At 49.5% G+C, this 18,429-nt stretch overlaps 1 protein-coding gene across 1 annotated transcript in view; it reads right to left on the bottom strand.

Moving 5' to 3' along the window:
- DELE1 (DAP3 binding cell death enhancer 1) overlaps nt 1-18,429 on the bottom strand; it is a gene marked incomplete at its 5' end in the record, with an annotated part of 20,205 nt that extends 1,776 nt beyond the window's left edge. The window contains 11 exons of the mRNA XM_084268574.1: nt 1,619-1,883; nt 2,100-2,256; nt 6,423-6,515; nt 7,411-7,569; nt 8,310-8,452; nt 9,090-9,183; nt 10,701-10,756; nt 17,255-17,398; nt 17,760-17,880; nt 18,053-18,164; nt 18,311-18,429. Of these exons, the coding sequence (XP_084124700.1) occupies nt 1,627-1,883; nt 2,100-2,256; nt 6,423-6,515; nt 7,411-7,569; nt 8,310-8,452; nt 9,090-9,183; nt 10,701-10,756; nt 17,255-17,398; nt 17,760-17,880; nt 18,053-18,164; nt 18,311-18,429 (1,455 nt within the window). The 3' untranslated portion in view covers nt 1,619-1,626. The remainder of the gene's footprint in view (nt 1-1,618; nt 1,884-2,099; nt 2,257-6,422; nt 6,516-7,410; nt 7,570-8,309; nt 8,453-9,089; nt 9,184-10,700; nt 10,757-17,254; nt 17,399-17,759; nt 17,881-18,052; nt 18,165-18,310) is intronic.

Raw genomic sequence — 18,429 nt, 5'->3', positions numbered from 1 at the left:
TGACCCCAGCTCTGGGAATAAACTACACTGCCAGGCTGGCCCCAGCCTGCTTGTACTGCCCTGCTGCTAATAGAAATATCTTGCTGGTTCATTTCACAAACAAAACCAGCTCCTGCACCAAAACAATGACACTGAGCCAAACTCTCACTGAGCTGCAGCTGTGTGAGCCACGAGGGAGGCATATCTGTGCCTGGGAGGAGATGCAGCCCTGCAGGATTCCTCTGCATCTTGGGAACACACACAGAGGACAAACGCACGGCACAACCTCACATCTTCCTCTGGAAAGTTACTTTGATGTGCCTGTCAAAGGACAAATCTTTACACAAAAACACACTATAATAAGCAGATTTAAAAGGAGACAAATTCCTCTCTCTCTGTTCAATTTCCTGGTACTGCAAACTGTTTCAACCCCCCCCTCCCCAACCCTTACCCTGGTCCTGTCCTGCCCAACTAAGCGTGCTGGGGATTATCACAGAATAGGAAATCCACCCGGAGGAATTTCCTGCTAATTGTATCCTGCTTGATAAAGGAAATGGTCTAAGAAAGTTTGGTCTGAGCAGAAAGAAAGACCAGACTAGAGGAACAATCAGAGGTGTTGAGCTCTGGCTGTGCCCCTCCCTTGCTGATCAAGTTCAGGATGGGGCCATTCCCTTTGTTTTTCAGAGCCCGATCCACACAAAGCACCAGAGCACCGCGGCTACAGGAAGCTGGACAGTTTGTACAGATGCCCTTGAACCAGTTTAAACTGGTGTGGACAAACATCTTTTTCCGGATTCAGCTGCCCCAGTGGAAGAAATTGTTGTACCAGCTGCTGGCTGCTGCCTGGCTGACAGGGGCTGCTGCCTGCTGGGAGCATCCCTTACCCACTCCAGAGAGGAGCTGGTGTGCTTAGTGAACACCCACAATGTACATTTCGAATCAAACCTCGCTCAGTGTGACTCAAAGTGGTGACCCATGGGAACAGCTCACTGCCAGGGCTGAAGGAATCCTAACCAGGGATGGAAGGGCACTGACAACAGTGCAGGATGGCTGAGGGCTGACATCACTTTCACAGCTCAGGTGGATCCGTACGCCATATCCCACAAAATCCTGTGCCCTAACAACCAGAATTCACTCTCTTGCTTGGACAGGCTCAGATTAAGCTGCCACAATGGCAACACAGAGATGAGCCCAGACTGCGCTGGTAGCAAAGCCATGAGGAACAGGTAGCCCTGAGGTGACATCAGGTTGCCTCAGAGGGTGCAGGCTAGGCCCATCAGAGTTAGGTGCCAACACCGCCCTATGGGGGCTTGTAAACCTGGCTGGGGCACCATGTGCAAGATGTGTGTGGCCACTGGAATTACAGCCCCAAATCATATCACTGGGGTGTGCTGGGATCTGTATGTAGCCCTATATGGAAATGCAGGAGCATAAAAAATGCCTCTGTACTGGAAGGTAGAGGCCCAGGGGAGGTGGTGGTGTAGGAGATACCACAAGGTTTCTTCTTAAACCCTGGTATTTAAAACCAGCTCCTGTTCCATTAGCAGAAAGCTGCCTCTATCCAAGCACTGCTAGCCTGTTCCAGCTCCACACCGACTAAGGAGGACATCCTTCCCATCCACCTGCTTGTTTCACTTACCCACAGCTCTAGGAACAGCAGTGGTGGGGCTCCAAGCACTGCAGACCCAGCGGCGCTGCCCTGTGCCCAAGGGCACAGCTCCACCCCGCGCTGCTGAGCGTCATCATGTGCAGTCTGTCTGCACTCCAGGAGTGGGGCAGGGGGAGGGCAGGCCGTCGGGGCTGGGTGGTGTGCAGGCCTGCAGATGCACCTTCAGTAGCCCAGAAAGAAGGGCTGGAAGAAGAGGCTCTTATTCCAGAAGGGAATGGACGCTGTGTCCGCACATCTGAAAGCACATTACAGCCAGGCATTAATACCACGGGAATGGCTCCTCCAGCCTGACTGGGAATAGCTGGTGAGAAGGGAAAGAACCATGACAGAAAAGCACTCCCTTTGGTAAGAAGGACTGCTTTTCACCATGGCTACCTCTCCTCTGGCAATACGGGCCCCACTGTGATGAGGTCACTACCCCAGGCACCCTCCTCCCCGCTGCCCGTGGTACCTTCCACCTCCTCTTCCAACACTCGCAGTCTCTGCCGAGCGTTCCTGTTCCCCGCAGCAGCTGACTGCCGGTACTGCCTCATCGCTTCTGCCAGGTTCTGCTGCACTCCAAGGCCCTTCTCATAGCAAACGCCCACGTGATACCTGCTTTGGGCATCCTAGCCATGGGAGAGAGCACAGCAATGAGCCTCACACGATGGAGAAGTGACGACAGCACTCAAAAGGGGGACAGAGAGTCTTTAGCACCTTCCTTAAGGTTTACTGCTCTATCTTTGGTCACCTTCTTTAGAGTTTACTCCTTTATCTTTGGTCCCTCAGACTGTATCTTCAGTAATTCAGTCCTTTCTTCAAGCACACAGTGAGGCAGAATTTCTTACCAGCTATGTCCAATTCTGCTCCTTCATACCCCTTCCCAATTAAACTCACTGATTTCCCTTCAACACCCAGGTCTGTGTCACAGAAAGGAGGGAACTGCTGTCTCTGCAGAGCATCCCCACTGTCTCAGGGGTCAGAGCTCAGAGGACTTGGGCAGCCTTGACTGCGCCCACATCCTGATCACACCCAAACTCTCAGCTGGCCCTGGGGACTGCCCTATGGCAGTTCATGCACAAGTCTTGTAAAAACATAAATGCCACAGAGGCTGGAGGAGTCCCCTGGGGAGCATCTGGCCTTCAACACAGCAGTGCACCACATGCACTTGCTCAGCCTCACCTGATGATATTCCAGAAGAAACCTCAAGCAGCAGAAAGGAAGTCAAGCAAATAAACCTGGGTCAGGGCAATCCCCATCATCAATACAGGCTGGGAGATGGTGTGATAGAGAGCACCCCTGCAGAGAAGGACTTGGGGGTGCTGGTGGATGAGAAGCTCAACGTGAGCCAACAATGCACACTCACAGCCCAAAAGGCCAATCACATCCTGGGCTGCATCAAAAGGAGCATGGCCAGCAGGTCAAGGGGGGTGACACTGCCCCTCACTCCGCTCTCATGAGGCCCCAACTGGAGTGCTGTGTCCAGCTCAGGAGTCCCCAATATAAGAAGGACATGGAACTGTTAGAATGGGTCTAGAGGAGGTCATGAAGATTATCAGGGGGCTGGAGCACCTCTCCTGTGAAGACTGGCTGAGGGAGTTGGGCTGGTTCAGCCTGGAGAAGAGAAGGCTCCGGGGAGATCTTGTAGCACCTTCCAGTACCTGAAGGGGCTACAAGAAAGCTGGGGAGGGACTTGTTAGAAGGGCCTGGAGTAATAGGATGAGGGGGAATTGGTTTAAATTGTAAGGAGGTAGATTTAGATTGGGTATTAGAAAGAAATTCTTCACTCTGAGGGTGGTGAGGCCCTGGCAAAGGCTGCCCAGGGGGGTGGTGGCTGCCCCCTCTCTGGAGATGTTCAAGGCTGGGTTGGATGGGGCCTTGAGCAGCCTGGTCTGCTGAGAGGTGTCCCTGCCCATGGCAGGGGGTGGAACTAGATGATCATTAAGGTCCCTTCCAACCCAAAGAATTCTGTGATTCTATGAAATGTTACAGAAAAAGCACTTAAACAACTCAGAAATACATAATTCCGGAGAATGGAGTAGAGGATGTTGCTGCAGATGGGTCAGGGAAGCCAAGTCCAAACCTGTGACATGTTTAAGTGTCGGCTGTGCACTTTATCACTGAGATCCAATAGGAGGAAGAGGGTCTCTCAGATAACAAGAAAGCAAGATGACAGTTCTCTAGACATAGAAAAGACTGCATGGTCTTTTCCAGCAAAAAAACCAGCAACATGACTTGAAGAGTGTGACTGTCAGAAACATGAGCTAAACAAGGAAAAAAAAAAAGAGAAAGAAGAAGAAAAAAAAGAAAAAAGGAAGCAAGTGGCAAGTTTTAATAAAGCCAGGAGAAAAGAACATATTGCAAGTGTTGCTGTCTGGGATGTAGCTGGTAGAGGAAAGCAAAGAACTCAATGAGTGGGTGCTTTGCAAAATGTGGCAAGTCTCAGTTTATGACAGCAATAAACTTCTTTAGAGATGAGATAAACACGTTGGAGGATTGGCACTTCAGACGTGACAAGAGACAGGGTTAAGTAAGTACAAAGCAATCCACTAGCCAGCTCTTACATGATGAAAAGGAAAGACCTCAAGGAGAAGAGATCCCCAAATCAGCATGGCAGGAGCGGCTGCCACGGACTTTGAAATCTGAAGGTCAGGCTCAGTTCTCCAGCAACACTCTTTAACAGGGTTTTTATATTCTGTGGTTGCACACATAAAATAAGGGAGGATAAAAAGTGATAACCAAAGTAAAATACAGTTCTCTGAACTGTTGTTGTGTTTGGAAGAGCTCAGAGTTCCCCCCTTGGCTCTAGCACAGAGCAACCACCTGAGAGAGAAACACTGAACCCCTGGCTTTCTGTGCCTGTTTTCCCTTCTCTGGATTTGCAGCTAAACGGTGTTGTCCTCACTTCACCCACATCCAGCAGCCTTTTAATCAACTGAACCTAAGCTCACGCTCCAGGGTAATGGGAAAAGAATGTCCTCCTGGAGCTCTTCTCCCAGCAGAAGGTGTGGGGTTACACCCCAGGGAGCTGATGCAGCAGCTTGCCACCACATATGGGGCAGTGGTACATCCACAGCCAGCATCCACTGGGAAGCAGAGATGAGGAAAGATGACTGGGTTCCCCAAACTGCTACAGCACCAACCAGAACACCCCGACCGACTGGGGGTTACCCCTGGGGCCTGCAGTCACCTGCTAGATTTTCTGTTGTTACAGGCAGTCAGTAAATGACAATCATCTATTTAATGACTTCATCTGTGGTTACCTTGTGCAGCACACTCATCTGACATCAGGCTGGAGGAAGGGAGTCAATGACACAGCTTATGGGAGATCTTTAGCAGAGCTGGAATGAAATACTGCATCACCCATCGTGAACATGAAGCCTGAGCTGCTGGGGCCAGTCAGGGCTAGTCTGGGGGTGATCTGACAGTGTCTGTGTTCTTAAAAGTCAGTGAAAACTGAAGCAGTAAACTTTGCAGGTGATGCAGTGTCATTCAGAGTGATCAAATTTACTGTGAAGAATTAATTAGAGAAGATCTTGCAGGACTAAGAGTGGTCAACACAATCAGGGGACACGTGGTGTTGACAAATAGTGCTTACAGAAAGAAATTTCTGAGTTACTGTGATAGTTCCCTGACGCCATCAAGTCACTGCTCAGTGGCAGGCAAAAGGGCAAACGATATTAGGGATTATTGGAAGGGAATATGGTACAAAGCAGAGGCTCTCATTGTGTCAGACCCCTGGTGTACCTCCATTCTGAGTCCAGTTTTAGCCCAAGCATTTTAAAATGGTCCACGGATAATTAGGATAAAAAGATAAAAAACTGAGATGCAAAACAGAAGAGCTTAACTACTTGGAGAGACAAACAAAACTGGTGCTCTGCAGCCTGTGGAAGAAATGACTCAGAGAGGACATGCTAAAGGGCGACAGAATCACAAGTATTAGCCAGAAGAAGAGGGAACAACTATTCATTATTTCCCATTACACAAAAGGTGTGGGAACTGATGTTAAAATGAACAAGTTCTTCAGAAAAAACCCAGCTATTACAATGCAGCACAAGCTAAAAATGAGTGAACAATGTCAGGGTGCTGCAAAGAAATGGAACTGTGGGATGCAGAAACCTGCCTGCGAGACATGGGATGTCATACTTCCACTCCTCTGAGTGCTGCTAAGGGTTCAGGAGTGGTACCAAGCCCAGACTGCAGCACTGCCCTTCAAAACAAACATAAGCCCATGCCACTCAGAGGAAGTTCAGCAGCCAGCAGGAAAATTGTTGGGGATCTAGACAACATGACGTGTGAAGAGACATCAAAACAACAGGGGAAGGCTGAGTGGAGTTCAAGTATCTGAGCAGCTTATGGGTCCCTGCAAAGAAACAGCAATAGACTCTTCTCCCTCTCTACAGAGGGCAAAAAATAATGGGCCAATTTTGAAGAAGAGATTTGAGACAGACACAAGATAAGTTCTGAAAATGATGCAGTAATGAAAGAGTTTGACTGAAGAGGGCGTAGATGCTCCACAATAGGAAACCTGTAAAATTATGCTAGGTGAATATCAGCACTGGTGCTGCAAGAACTACTCCAGCCAAACAGGGCTGTCTCTGCATTCACCTTTTGTAGGGTCTGTGCCCCAGAGCCTGCTTCCTCTCTGAGATGCACCAACAATCCTCTCTGTCCTTTTACTGCAGGTGAAATCCTGACCCTCACTCCCATTTCCAAGAAGCCCTAAGATCTGCCACCCATCACCTGCAACGATCCCAACCTGAGAACAATCCCAGCCTGTGAAGGGATTACTTACGCCATTCTTTGCTGCCAGCAGCAGGTACTTCAGGCCTCTCTGTTCCTGAGGTTGCAGCCCTTTCATGTAGAACACTCCAAGATAAGCCTGTGCCTGCAACAAAACCCACACAATATAAATCAGCCAGGATTTCCCCCATTAATTACTCCAGTTCTTCTCCTGATCTTGCCAGTTGTTCGCATGCTGGGGTCACTGCTGCAGGATGGGTGTGCAGAGTACCTCTCTTGCTGCAGAGCCTGTTGGGAGACAGGGGGCTGTCCTAGGAGGAAAAATGTCAGTCTGACAAGCTAAAGAGGAAAAATCCCATTTGATCTACAGAACTCCACTATACGTGCAGTGACATCACCAAACCAACACCATAAACCCCAGAAGATCGTTTCAAACTGCACTGTGGAAGCCAGAGAACGGCTCCTACTCGTGAGCTGTCCCTAGGATCCAGCAGATGCACTGCCTGGAACAGTGTGCTACATGAGACACAGTCACTGCCAGAGCGACTGGCATTTGCAAGACAAGATGGCACATGCCTAAATGCCCTCCTTTCCCACTCTTTGGAAGCTGCAGCGCACGCAGATCCATGTGGTGAATCATCTTGAAAAGTCGCAGATACAAACTGAGGATCTGTTCTTACTTGAAGCAGCTCACAGAACTTCCTCCACCACAGTGACTGGTACTCGTGGAATGGAGGAGATGAAACACAGAGCTACATTATCAACTGCAGGTCAGTTCTAAGCCAATGGTCTAATGTAGGTGTCTAAGAGCCACGGTAAAAAGCCAACAGCAGAACAACCAACACAGTGGGTACCAAGGTGCCTCCCATGTGCAGGCAGGCCCATCTCTCCTACACTTTATATCAGGAATATAAATGTGTAGGAAGAATTTTGTTCCCTGTCCCACAGATGCTGTGCTCCTGCTTGTCTTGTGGTTCAATCCTTTAGGCACATCTCTCTGCTGGCTCTCTCCTATGAGCTCCCCTGCTGCAGACACTAACCTCTGTAATCCCAGCCATTGCTGCTTGCTCCAGGAAAGTCACTGCCTTCTGATGCCCATCCCACTCATCTTCAGGTGTGTGGCACAGGAGGTACCTTGCATAGTGGTACTGTGCCATGGGGTGACAGCTGCTGGCTGCACGGCAGTAATAGAAGGCTGCCTGGAAAAAGAGAAGCACACTTGTGTGACTCAGGTAATACATGCTCTCACACATGACATGACTCCCCTCTGGCCAGGACAAGCTTAACCTCTCTGTCCAGATCTATTATAAGCCGCACACGCTGACTCCGGCAGCTCTCCCACTCCTCCCCGCTGAACAACATGAGATTGTTGAGGTGAGACAGAGGACTGTGACTGCACAAGAGCCCTCTAACCACCCTGCCTTCTCCAGTGTTGAGACTGTGTTGAAGGGGGTGGCGCTGGGCCAACAATACCGAGGCTTACTCTGTGCCAAGGGGATCTGCACAATGAGTTGAAACAAGCCGCCTCTGCGGATCCTTCCAGCTCCAGAAGCTGCTGACTACAGCCGGCACACACTAGATGGCAGGCTGTAGCTAAGGTACACAAGCTGGCCGGCTGGAGATGGAAAGAAGCTCTGGGATGTTCAGCGGTGTTTCAAATGCAGAAACATGACAGGTTTCTTCTCGGTACTCTCCTGGGTGCTGCTGGCACAGCCCGTGCACCGACGAGCACTCAGAAGCCATGAGAAAGGGGATTTCAGGAGCACAGATCCAAAGGGATCTAGAACTGCAAACCCACACTTCTTGTTTCCAGCATTTTCTAATGATGCTTCAGACTGTCACACCCATGCAAAAGGAGAAAAGCGGCTGTGCACCCAAAAAAGGCCACTTGCCTGGTCTGTGCCACACACACACACACGACCCTACAAGCTGTGGATACCTTTTCCAAGTCTTTTGCTGTGCCTCTGCCATGCTCGTAGCACAGACCCACGTTGAACTGGGCTTTGCTGTAGCCCCGGTCTGCTGCCAGTTTGAAGCAGGTATAGGCGATCCTGTAATGGCCTGCTCTCATACTTTCAATCCCTGGGAAGAAGACAGGGGAAAGATGGGAAAATAATCACACAGACAGAAGGCAGCCTCACATGCAGCAACCTCCCCCAGAGCTTTCATGGGGAAAATGGCAACGCTGCATTTGAGGGATTTTTCTGGTTTCACTGCAAAGGATGGTGGGCTAACACAAGGTATGGTTCTCACAGAAGCAGCTCACTTTCTCAGTGCTGCTACTTGTGGTGTATATAGGGCAAGGATTTTTTTTCCTCTTAGATCATTGCATCTTCCTTCAGCTCTCATAGAGCTGCAATTCTGCAATTGCTATTTCAGCTTGCCAGGAAGACTGAGATCTCAGACAATGAAAAACCATACCCAGATATGACAGCTTGTGTTGCAAAAAATGACAGAGATGGCTTAATTTCCAACTACAGATGTCAGGACAACAGTGAAGGCTTCAACCAAGCCTGGATTTAAATATGCTGATATAAATCAGGTGGCAGGATGGGACAAAGGCAATAAATCGCTCAAAGCACAGTTGAAATTGCTGAAAGGAGGCTTTGGCTTGGGTATGTGCCATCTCTGCCCTCACATAAGACCTGCAACAATTTGGAGGTCCTTTCTAAAGAGAAATGTGTGGTTTGAGGACAAAGCAAACCCAAGTCCACATTACCCAGGATATTCAATGCAATGGAAATGTCAATCCGGAAAACCTGCTGCAACTGGAAAGCAGCTTCCTCTAAACGGCCTCGCTGAGCTGGGTCACCCTGCAGAGTTAGAGAAGAAAGCTATGAAGACAGTAAAGCCATCCAGAACCTGCAAGAGACTCTTTCTTGGAAACTGAGCAGCAAGACACAGTGGTACTGTACTGTAGTTATCCAGAGGGTGATGTAATCTGGTGTCATGTGTCCACAGACAGCTCTCCCTGCGCCACACAGCCATCTAGCTGGGGAAGCTGTACGGACACTGCTCTGGCCAGGGAGCTCGGTGTAGCCTCTGGGACATCATCACACCTTGCAGGATTTAGCAGATACCTGATACCACTTGTAACTCTCCCTTCAAAAGTCAGGGCAGCCCCTGTTCATCCTCCTGGCTCTACCAAACACGCCCTGACATATTTCTATCAGCTTCACATGGCTCATGCTGAGCCCGCACCACCCTGCAGAACGCTGCACACTCCTAATAGAATCCTGCACAGCAGAGACAATGTCTTTCCTTCCTCAGTAATGCACAGTATTTTTTACTTTACCACAGCTCTGGGAGGTGGGAGGTGGATTAGCCTGCCCTGCAGCTTTACCTTCCCAGCTTGCCTACAAACTGAGTGCCACCGAGTGGCAGCAGCGCACACTGCATGCGAGCTGAGATGCCTCCGTGCTCCCCTTGCCACCCAACAGCTTTACTGCTCTGCCAGCTCACAGAGCTGCTCACAAGAGGACAAGACATGGACCAACTCTTCTCCCCTCCAGAGAACCTCCTGGGACCTGCCCCACGAGCTCCAAACAAACTAGGGACTGTTCCCATGGGCTCTGAAGAAAGTGGCACCTCCCAGGACGGGGACCTCGATGCTCATTCCCTCAGCAGATCAAGCTGGTGGTGGAGCAGAGGTCACTGCCACGTCAGAGAGAGGATCCCACTGCTAAACACTGCATGTACCTCCACTCTGTTCACACTGCCCTTGAGGAATTGCTCACACCTAAGGCTGTGAACTGTGAGGAATTAGCAGGTTTAATCACCACAAGAACAATAGTATCATTTACAGCCTCCTGACTCTCAAGCTGATACACCCTCCTCCAGCCCAGTGTGTCTTCCTCTCTATAACAGACAAGAGCCAGTCCTGATTTGCAGCTTTAGGAGGAGTGATACCACCTTCTCCAGTCATAGGTTGTCTAGGAAAAACCAAAATAGCAACAGCACGTAATCACCCAGTGAAAGACTGCATCAGAATGCCAATGCATGAGAACCCACTGGGCCTACTGGATAGGGGGGTTTTGTTTGGTTGGTTGGTTGGGTTTTGGGTTATTTTTTGCCATTTTCTTTCAGTGATTTCTTTCTAGCACCCCTGTTACACAGACACCTTAAGGAATGAGTGGTTTGTCGTTCCTGGAACTTTGCTCTGGCTAAAGCCCCACATCACATCTCTCTCCTGGCTTCTAGCAGCAAAGGGCAGCAAACAGTCTTGCACGTGAGTGGATGGCTCAGGCTGTGCTTGGGGTTGCACAGAGATGTCTTCCCGCAGGGAAAAGGCCTCAGGTACTGAGTGAGAGTGTGAAAAGTGAAAGCATACCTTTGCACTGTGGAGGGCTGGCCAGAAGCTGGAGCTCTCAGGGATCTGGAACTCTCCTACATTTAAAAAAACCCCAAAAAACAACAAAAAAAAGCAAGGTTAAATACTGTTATATCTGTGCCTCTTCCTCCTTTATACATCTTCTCTACTCCACAGCTCTTTCCTTGAGGGCTGCTCGCCCACCCAGTGAAGGACACTAAGAACAGAAGGAACGCCAACCAACCCAACCCTTGTCTCAAAAGCAACCATGAGCCACCAGAACACAGTCCCCCCATCCACAGCTGGCTATCACACCCCTCCAGAAAGGCCCCTGGCCTTGACCTGAGGGCACCAAAAGCTGGAGACTCTCCTGCTTCTTCTGAAAGTTTTGTAATCGCTGCTTTAAACCCCTGTGCTTCCTTTCAAATTAAAATACACCTGGTTGCTGCTCCCAGGCCTGGCTCTTCCAGGCATATTCTCCTCTTTGCTAAAAAGCCCATTCTCCTTTTGAAAGTCCTGAGATGACTAATCAACCCCTCTTGATTCCTGCCTGTGATTCTAAACAGACTGTGCTGTTCACGTCTTTCAGCTGAAGCTTTTTTCTGCCCAAGTTGATTAATTTTATGACTTTTTTCCCACTGTTCCTGAATTTTCAACACTGTCACTGTAGTGCAGGCCCTCTCACCTGTCACAGGAAGGATAAAACTGCCTTCTTATTCAAATTCCCAACTGCCCAGTTTGCAGGTAGTGGAACTGTGCTCCGATTCCCATTGCCCAGGGCATCACACTGGGATTGTGGGCTCAGGTGCTTGCCTCCCTAGCTCCTTTTCCAGATAATTTCTTTCCAGGATATAGTTCTGCTTCTGCAGAGGGATGATCAGATGTGTTATTCTGGCTGCACGGGATGCAGGCTTAGGTTATCACCCCAGAGCACCCCACTTGCTCATCGCTGCCCTTAGATCTGCTGGCACAGCCACGTGTTCAGCCACTATCCCACCAGTTTCAATCAGCATTATCTACCCAAACATCTACAGCACAAGCTAAGCCACCTCGCTCTTAACAGCACTGTGCTGGAAGTGATTACACAGGCATTTACACCAGCCTCTCTGAGAGGATGGTGACCTCCAGCAAAGGGGACGAACAGGCAGGGCTGACTGAGGCCAATTATTTTTACCCTGACTCACCACAAGCAGCTGGGTCCCACCGGGCACCTGGGTGCTGAAGCCTGGATGACTTCAAGCTGATGCAAGAAGTAGCTGTGCCCTCCCCACGTCTCCCTGTCCCCCTCTCGAGCTGCGTGGCTGCAGAGCAGGGAGCTAATCCGAGTGAAAACCCAGCCCTTTTCAGGCCAAAGTCCTTAGATCCAGGCACCCTGTGGCTACAGGAGCAGCAGAAGAGAGTGTGCTCAGGCAGGATGGCTTCTTGCAGCGCCTGCACCATCCCACACACTGTGTGAAGCTGTGGCCTATGTTCCAGCTGCAGCCTCATTATTCCCAGGTAAACAATTCCCCTCTGGCTATATGAGAATGTATTTTATCTGAACAAGCCCCACTCACCCAACAAGCAAGATTGCTATAGCAAACACAATTTCTATTCATCATTCCATCAAAAGAAATGTAATCTGTGAATTTATTAGTTATGCTTTACATTTATTGTCAGATCTGGCATAAAATCATCTGATCTTTCTCGCTGTAAGACTCTCTTGTTCAGGTATCTCCCTCATGATGTGATTTGGGTTTCTTTTTTTTTTTGCCACAGACACAACATCAAATCTCAAGAAAAAAATAAAAATTACCTGTAGTAAAATTTCTCCCAACTGTTTAAGTGACATTTGTTTTATAATTTCAACAAATAATTACCCCTGAAAAATAACCAGAAATTAATTCTGAATGTTATCAGCTTGCAAAACTGTCTCATGCCCCTCTCCCACTGGAAATCCCTCCTCATCCTAATCCCAGTAATCTCCCTGGATTAGAGTTACAGCTCCCAGAGAGCATAAGGTCACTTGGAAGAAAACACAGGGACCTGATCCTGACAGCCAGTCCCATTCTCCTGCAGGACTGGGCTAATGAATTCTCTTGGGACTCACCTTGGAGGCTGGGCAAGCCTCAGAACAAAACTCTTCAGGGATATCACGATTTTAAGACATGCCTGTTTGGGAGCAGCTGCCTCAATACCAGCTTGCAATCTAAACACAATGCTGAAGCACAGCAGAAATAAAAGCATCTCTCAGCTGCAAAGAATCCCTTCCCACCTCAGCAGAATGAGATGAGCAGCTTAAAGCTTAAACCTGACGTTAGTTAATACATGCTCACCCCAGTTGTTTGGGTTTTATTTCCCTGAGAATGGTCAAGCTTCAGCAGAACTATTCTAGGACAGGAATGGCTGGACTTAATGATCATAAAGGTCTTTTCCAACCCTGTGATTCTGTGAACTTGCTAGGAAGGAAGGAGGCTTTGAACAATCCATCGCTGTGCTGCACACGCAGCACCACGTTAAATTATTCTTAAGGTCACACGTTCAAAGCTGGGAATCACAGCTGGAATCTTCCCTGCAACTTTATTTCTACTTCTTCAAACTCTGCTGTGCTATGATGTAACATGACTGTGCAGCTGGTTTTCCAGGCAGTCTTGCAGCTCTCAGCGTACCGGATGCCTGATGGTCACACACTCAGCAGCTAATAAATATTTTGTATTTCCCCACTGTTCATACTGTGCTAATCAAATGTTGCTCAAAGCTAGCTCCAAATGAGGAATTAATAATCTCCTCCTAGACAGCCTGGATTGCTCATCCCAAAACATCCAAACGCTTCCTAAGAATGAAGTCACAACAAGAGCTGGACAAAATCCAGGCTTGCTGCCTCATGGAAAATTTTAGTGTTTCCAATTGGTTCCATTGTGCTTCGAAATGAAAACACACTTTAGAAATGCCTGTAATCTCTGAATTGAAATAACGAATTTTACAGTTCTGCCAGGGGTAAAATACAACTCCCCAGGGCAGCGTTCAGCTGCTCCAACACTGAGACTGGCTGTAATCACCTGCTCGTTCGCTACGTGCCTTCAGCTTTCAGCACAAGAGCTCTGAGTGAGGCACGGAGCGCATGGAAACACCAGGGTGAGATGATGCAGCTGAGGACTTTGCTGATAGTGACATCCAGAGTGCTATTTATAGCAACCTTTCAATGAATTCCCCTCAAGTTTTCTTTTTAAGCATGCTAAAAGTAATAGGTTCTATCACAGTGTGTTATGTTAGAAGTGGAATGGCTCAGCTGCAAAGCCGGGGTGTTTGGGGGCACCACAAGCCTCTTTGCCAGGTGAGGTAACAGAGTAGCTGATGGAAATGTCAGGTTGTCACTGGGCCTGTAGACCAGCACCAGCAAGTCTGGAAAACAACTGAAACACTGAAAGAAAGGGTGAGGGTGTGGAATTCTCTGGCAACAGCAAACTGGAGAAGTGAAGGCACATCCTGCCCTGCTCCAAGTTCTGGAGGTCTGTTCTCTAACGCCAAGACTTCGCTACCAGCTTCCCCTGCGTCATCTGCCAGGCGTCTGTCCTTCCCTCCCTTCTGCTCTCCCCAGCTTCTTGCTGCATTCTGATTTATCCAGCCTCACTCTCTTTTGGTTGCTAAACACCAGAGAAGAATAAACCCCCTAAACCTCCGGCAGCTTCTCCTGTAGGAAGCAAAACATACTCTGAGAAAGGCATCACCAGGCTTCACTTCAAAACTTTCCGTGGAAGATTCCCAGCACTTCTCACATCACAAAGCTCTGCAGATTTTCCAGACTCTTCAATGACCATTACCAAATCTCTTCCCCCTGACTCCTCTCAGTAAATCCCCACAAAATGGATGCAGGATGCAATGTGAGGACGTAACCTGAGGACTCACTTACTGAGCGAAATCAAATTATTTCTGACATGTATTATCTCTGACAACTGACAGTTGGAGATGCCTGGGCAGGAAGCGTAAGGAATAGGGATTATAAAGTCATGCTTTTCCTGGCAGAACTTTCCAGCAATCACCTGTTCTGTGATCTTCTGAGCAGGAGGTTTCGGCTGGACCAATTAAGATTAATTGGAATGTGCAATTTTACCTAATCACTTCTTGGAACCCATCGATACTTCTGGCCTGTAGCACTGAGTTCCACAGCTTTAGCTGTGCCCTGGCCAAACACTAACTCTCCTCTTGCCTTGTTCCAGACTCGCTACCTGCACCTCTCAGTGCTGCCTATTAATGTGTATTACAGAAAACATCGCCCCTGTTCACCTTCCCTCACACCTCTGGTTTCACAGAGCACTAGCACATCCTCTGCCACTTCTTTTTTAAGCTGCAGAGCCAGTCTCTGTTTGCATGTAATTGTCTCCTTGTCATCCTTCCCTATGCCAGCTCTGTGACTGTTTCTAAGACAGGGTGTCTCTTCCTCAAGTGCTGGAGATGCAGCTGCAGCACAGACTTACACGACTCCACGATACTGTCTTGTCCTCAGTTCCTTCCTTTACAATAATTAACATTTAATTGGCCTCACTGCCGCTGAGCACTGACTTAACCTTATCAAAAACATATCCGTGGTGACTTTAAATGTTCCCTCTGCAATATAATCATTAATTTGACACTCCTCATTCTGTAGGTGTATTTGCAGCTACATCCCCCTGTGTATACTAATTTAACCTACCTTGGGACTAGCCTGGGTTTAGTTCTTGTGCTATCTTTTCCTGTGACTTTCACAGCTGACTGTCCTGAATAATTTTTGTACCATTTGCTGCTTCTGTCACCTCACCCGTTGCCTCTTTTTTTCCCAAATCACTGCTGACTGTTCTGAACAGAACAGGTTTCAGCAAAGGACTTGGGGGAATCCACCAGACGCAGCTCTCCATTGTGAAAGCTGTTTCTTGTATTTTAAGGAGTTACTAGCCCAAGAGCAGCCCCTCCATCTTCCTTTGCATCAGCTTTCCTTCTCCAGGAAGCTTTCTTTGAGGTTTTGGCTGAAAGATTTTCAGAAAGCTACAAGCTGGGTAATCTTGCTCCACATGCCTGTTGACTTCTCTGAAGAACTCTTGTTAGATTTACAACTCTCTCAAGCCTCTGCAATGGAGCAAGCTGGCCTGAAAAATGGCTTCCTAAATCCTTCCAAGACCTTTGGTTCTTTGAGATAGCATGCTCACCCAGGTATCTAACATCTCTATTCTGTAACATAGTTTCTATCAACTCAGAATTACCTTTTTTTGCAGTTCTGTGGCTCAAATAACTCCCTCCCCCCTCTCTAAAAGCCAGTCCAAGTTGTCAGTGTTCATTCCTCTGGTCACAGAGCAGATTTAAGCACTGGATTACATATCATGGTTAGAGGCTCAGCCATTTCATAGCTTCTGAAGAACATCTGAACAAAAAGCACGTGGCCTTAGTGACTTGTCCCTGCTCAATCTATCAGTTTGCCTAAAAGCTCTTCCTATTGACTCTCAGCAGGAAACTGTTTGTCAGACACAGACACACGTTCACTCCCGAAGGTTCAGCTGTGCCAGCTGAAGGCATCACTGTCTCCACTTATTCCCCACCACATCTCCCAGAGGTCTGTGTCCAGTAATCTGCCAGTGAGGCAGTGTGTTTTAGTGCTCCTTAATATGCTCCAGGCAAAAGCAGATGGGTTAAACAGTCTAATTGGCAGTTTAGGTAAATTAACCTGGCTGTTTTCCTGGAGCTAATTAGGAGACATGGAAACAAAATGCTCCATTTGCCAACTGATGGGAATGGTAACCTCTGGCAGGAGATGGGTTTGATAAGCAGCGATGGGCAGTAGCTTAAATCAGCACAGAAGAAAGCCAAAAATCTGGAAGGAAGCAAAGAACAGGGCACCCCTCTGACCTTTCCTACAACAGCTTAGAGCACCTAGTCAGCATCTCTGGGACAGCTTTTTTATGTGCCTCTTCTATTGTCCTCCTTTCTACCAGGCTTTTCCTAAAGCCATCATTAGTGTTCAGATGTAGAGTGAGCAGCCCTTCTGTAGGCCTCATCTGATCTTCCTTGATATGACTTTAAATTTAACACATTAAGACATGTTTTAGTGGATGAGACTTTGGGGTTTTTTTGAAGCATATCTTCCTAGTTTGATAAAACTCACTATAATAAGAGTATCTTTGATACGTTCTTCCACTGTCTTATCTACAGCACAAGCACTTGGAAGTACATCCTCATCTTCCAGGAAGAAAAGAATTCCTTGAGTTTCACACCACGTACTCCAGACTCCCAGATCAATGGTGCACTGTTCACCTGAATCAAACATCTGTCCACAATAAAAGGACAGAAATGGGATGCTGTCATCAGGTCACTAAAGCAGCCCAGTCACCTGTAAAGCCAAAGTCACCTGCACAGTTACAGTGCAAGGTCCTCCTGCGTTCAGAGGCTTTTTTCCTCCCGTCTCTGGACTCCTGATTCATCTCCCTGAAGTTCTGTCTTTCCACTCTAACCTCTATCCTTGAGTGTCAGTAACTGGCTATACACTCCTTGGCTCCAAGCTTTGCCTTGGGAAAAGAGACTCAAAAGTCCTTCTGCCACAAATACTCCACCCTGCAGCACACCACACATACCTACGTCTGCCCAGGGCTGGCTCTCTCCTTGCCCTGAGGGGATACCTGAGGATGAATTCTCCGGTACAACCTCTGGATTTTCTTTCTGCAGGAAGCAGGACTCCAGCTGAGCTCTGTGACAGCTGGTTGAGGCTTCAGTCACCTCTGGAAACACAGAGAGCAAAAACAGTTCCTGTTAGCTGCGCAAGGTCTGCTTGAGGAGACAAGGCCAAACTGTGTATCCACCCAGCGTCCTCCTCTGCCCTGACCAGAGAAGTTCAGGGAGCAGAGTCCAGAACAGAAAACACAGGCAAGGGCATGCAAAGTGGGATTGCACCAAACCCTTAAGCAACAGCAAGATCCCCCTGCCCGACCCCAGCCCTCGCTCTCCCCACAAAGCCTGAGAGCTGGATGTCAGCGTCAGGCAGCAGCTTCCCTCCAGTCTTGGTTAACACACCACGAGGCAGAAATCCTGCCGCCAGCTGGGCCCTCCCACAAGCCCTTCTCGTAGGTCAAAGCCACTGACCTGCCTGCTGAGAGGGCCACGGAGAAAGCCGGAGGGCCCTGCGCTCCCTCCGGGCGTCCGGCAGCGACCTCAGCCACGAGATCTGCCTGACCAGCTGCAGCAGCAGCGCGCCCAGTGCCCCCTGAAGAGAAGCAGACACAAGTCAAGGGAAACAGCCCCGTTCCCACCCAGCAGCGCGGCCACAGCTCCCTTTCTGGGGAGGGGGAGCCCTCCCACCTCCGCTCCCAGCCCTTCCCGCACCCCCCGGGCCCTCCTGGGCGCAGGGGCACCCGGCCCTGCCCGCTGCTCCTCACCCAGGTGACTGCCTCCAGCACGGAGTAGCGGGGCACCAGGCCGGGCAGGGGCTGCTGCCTTCCTCCTCGCTCCCGGCCATCCCGGCACCGTCCGTCCTGGCAGCCGGGCGCCCTGAAACGACCAGAACACACCGAGGACCGTGAAGCCAGAAACGAGCCCCCCGCACCCCGCCCCGGCAGCGCCCCGAGGCCGCGTGGGGACCCTTCTCCGTCTGCAGGCCCGCAGCGGGACCCGGCGGGCCGGGCTGGCTCACTCACCGCTCGGGGCTGGGGCCGCGGCGGTCGGGCGGCTCGGCGGCGGGGCCGGCGGCGCAGGCGGAGCGGGCGGGGGGCGGCCGGCAGCGGCCCAGGCCGCGGCCCAGCAGCAGCCGCCACAT

The sequence above is a fragment of the Gallinula chloropus genome (assembly GCF_964237585.1).
Source record: "Gallinula chloropus genome assembly, chromosome: 10".
In the NCBI taxonomy this organism is placed as follows: domain Eukaryota; kingdom Metazoa; phylum Chordata; class Aves; order Gruiformes; family Rallidae; genus Gallinula; species Gallinula chloropus.
The sequence above is the reverse complement of the archived record's forward strand: the minus strand, read 5'-3'. Positions and strand labels throughout refer to the sequence as shown.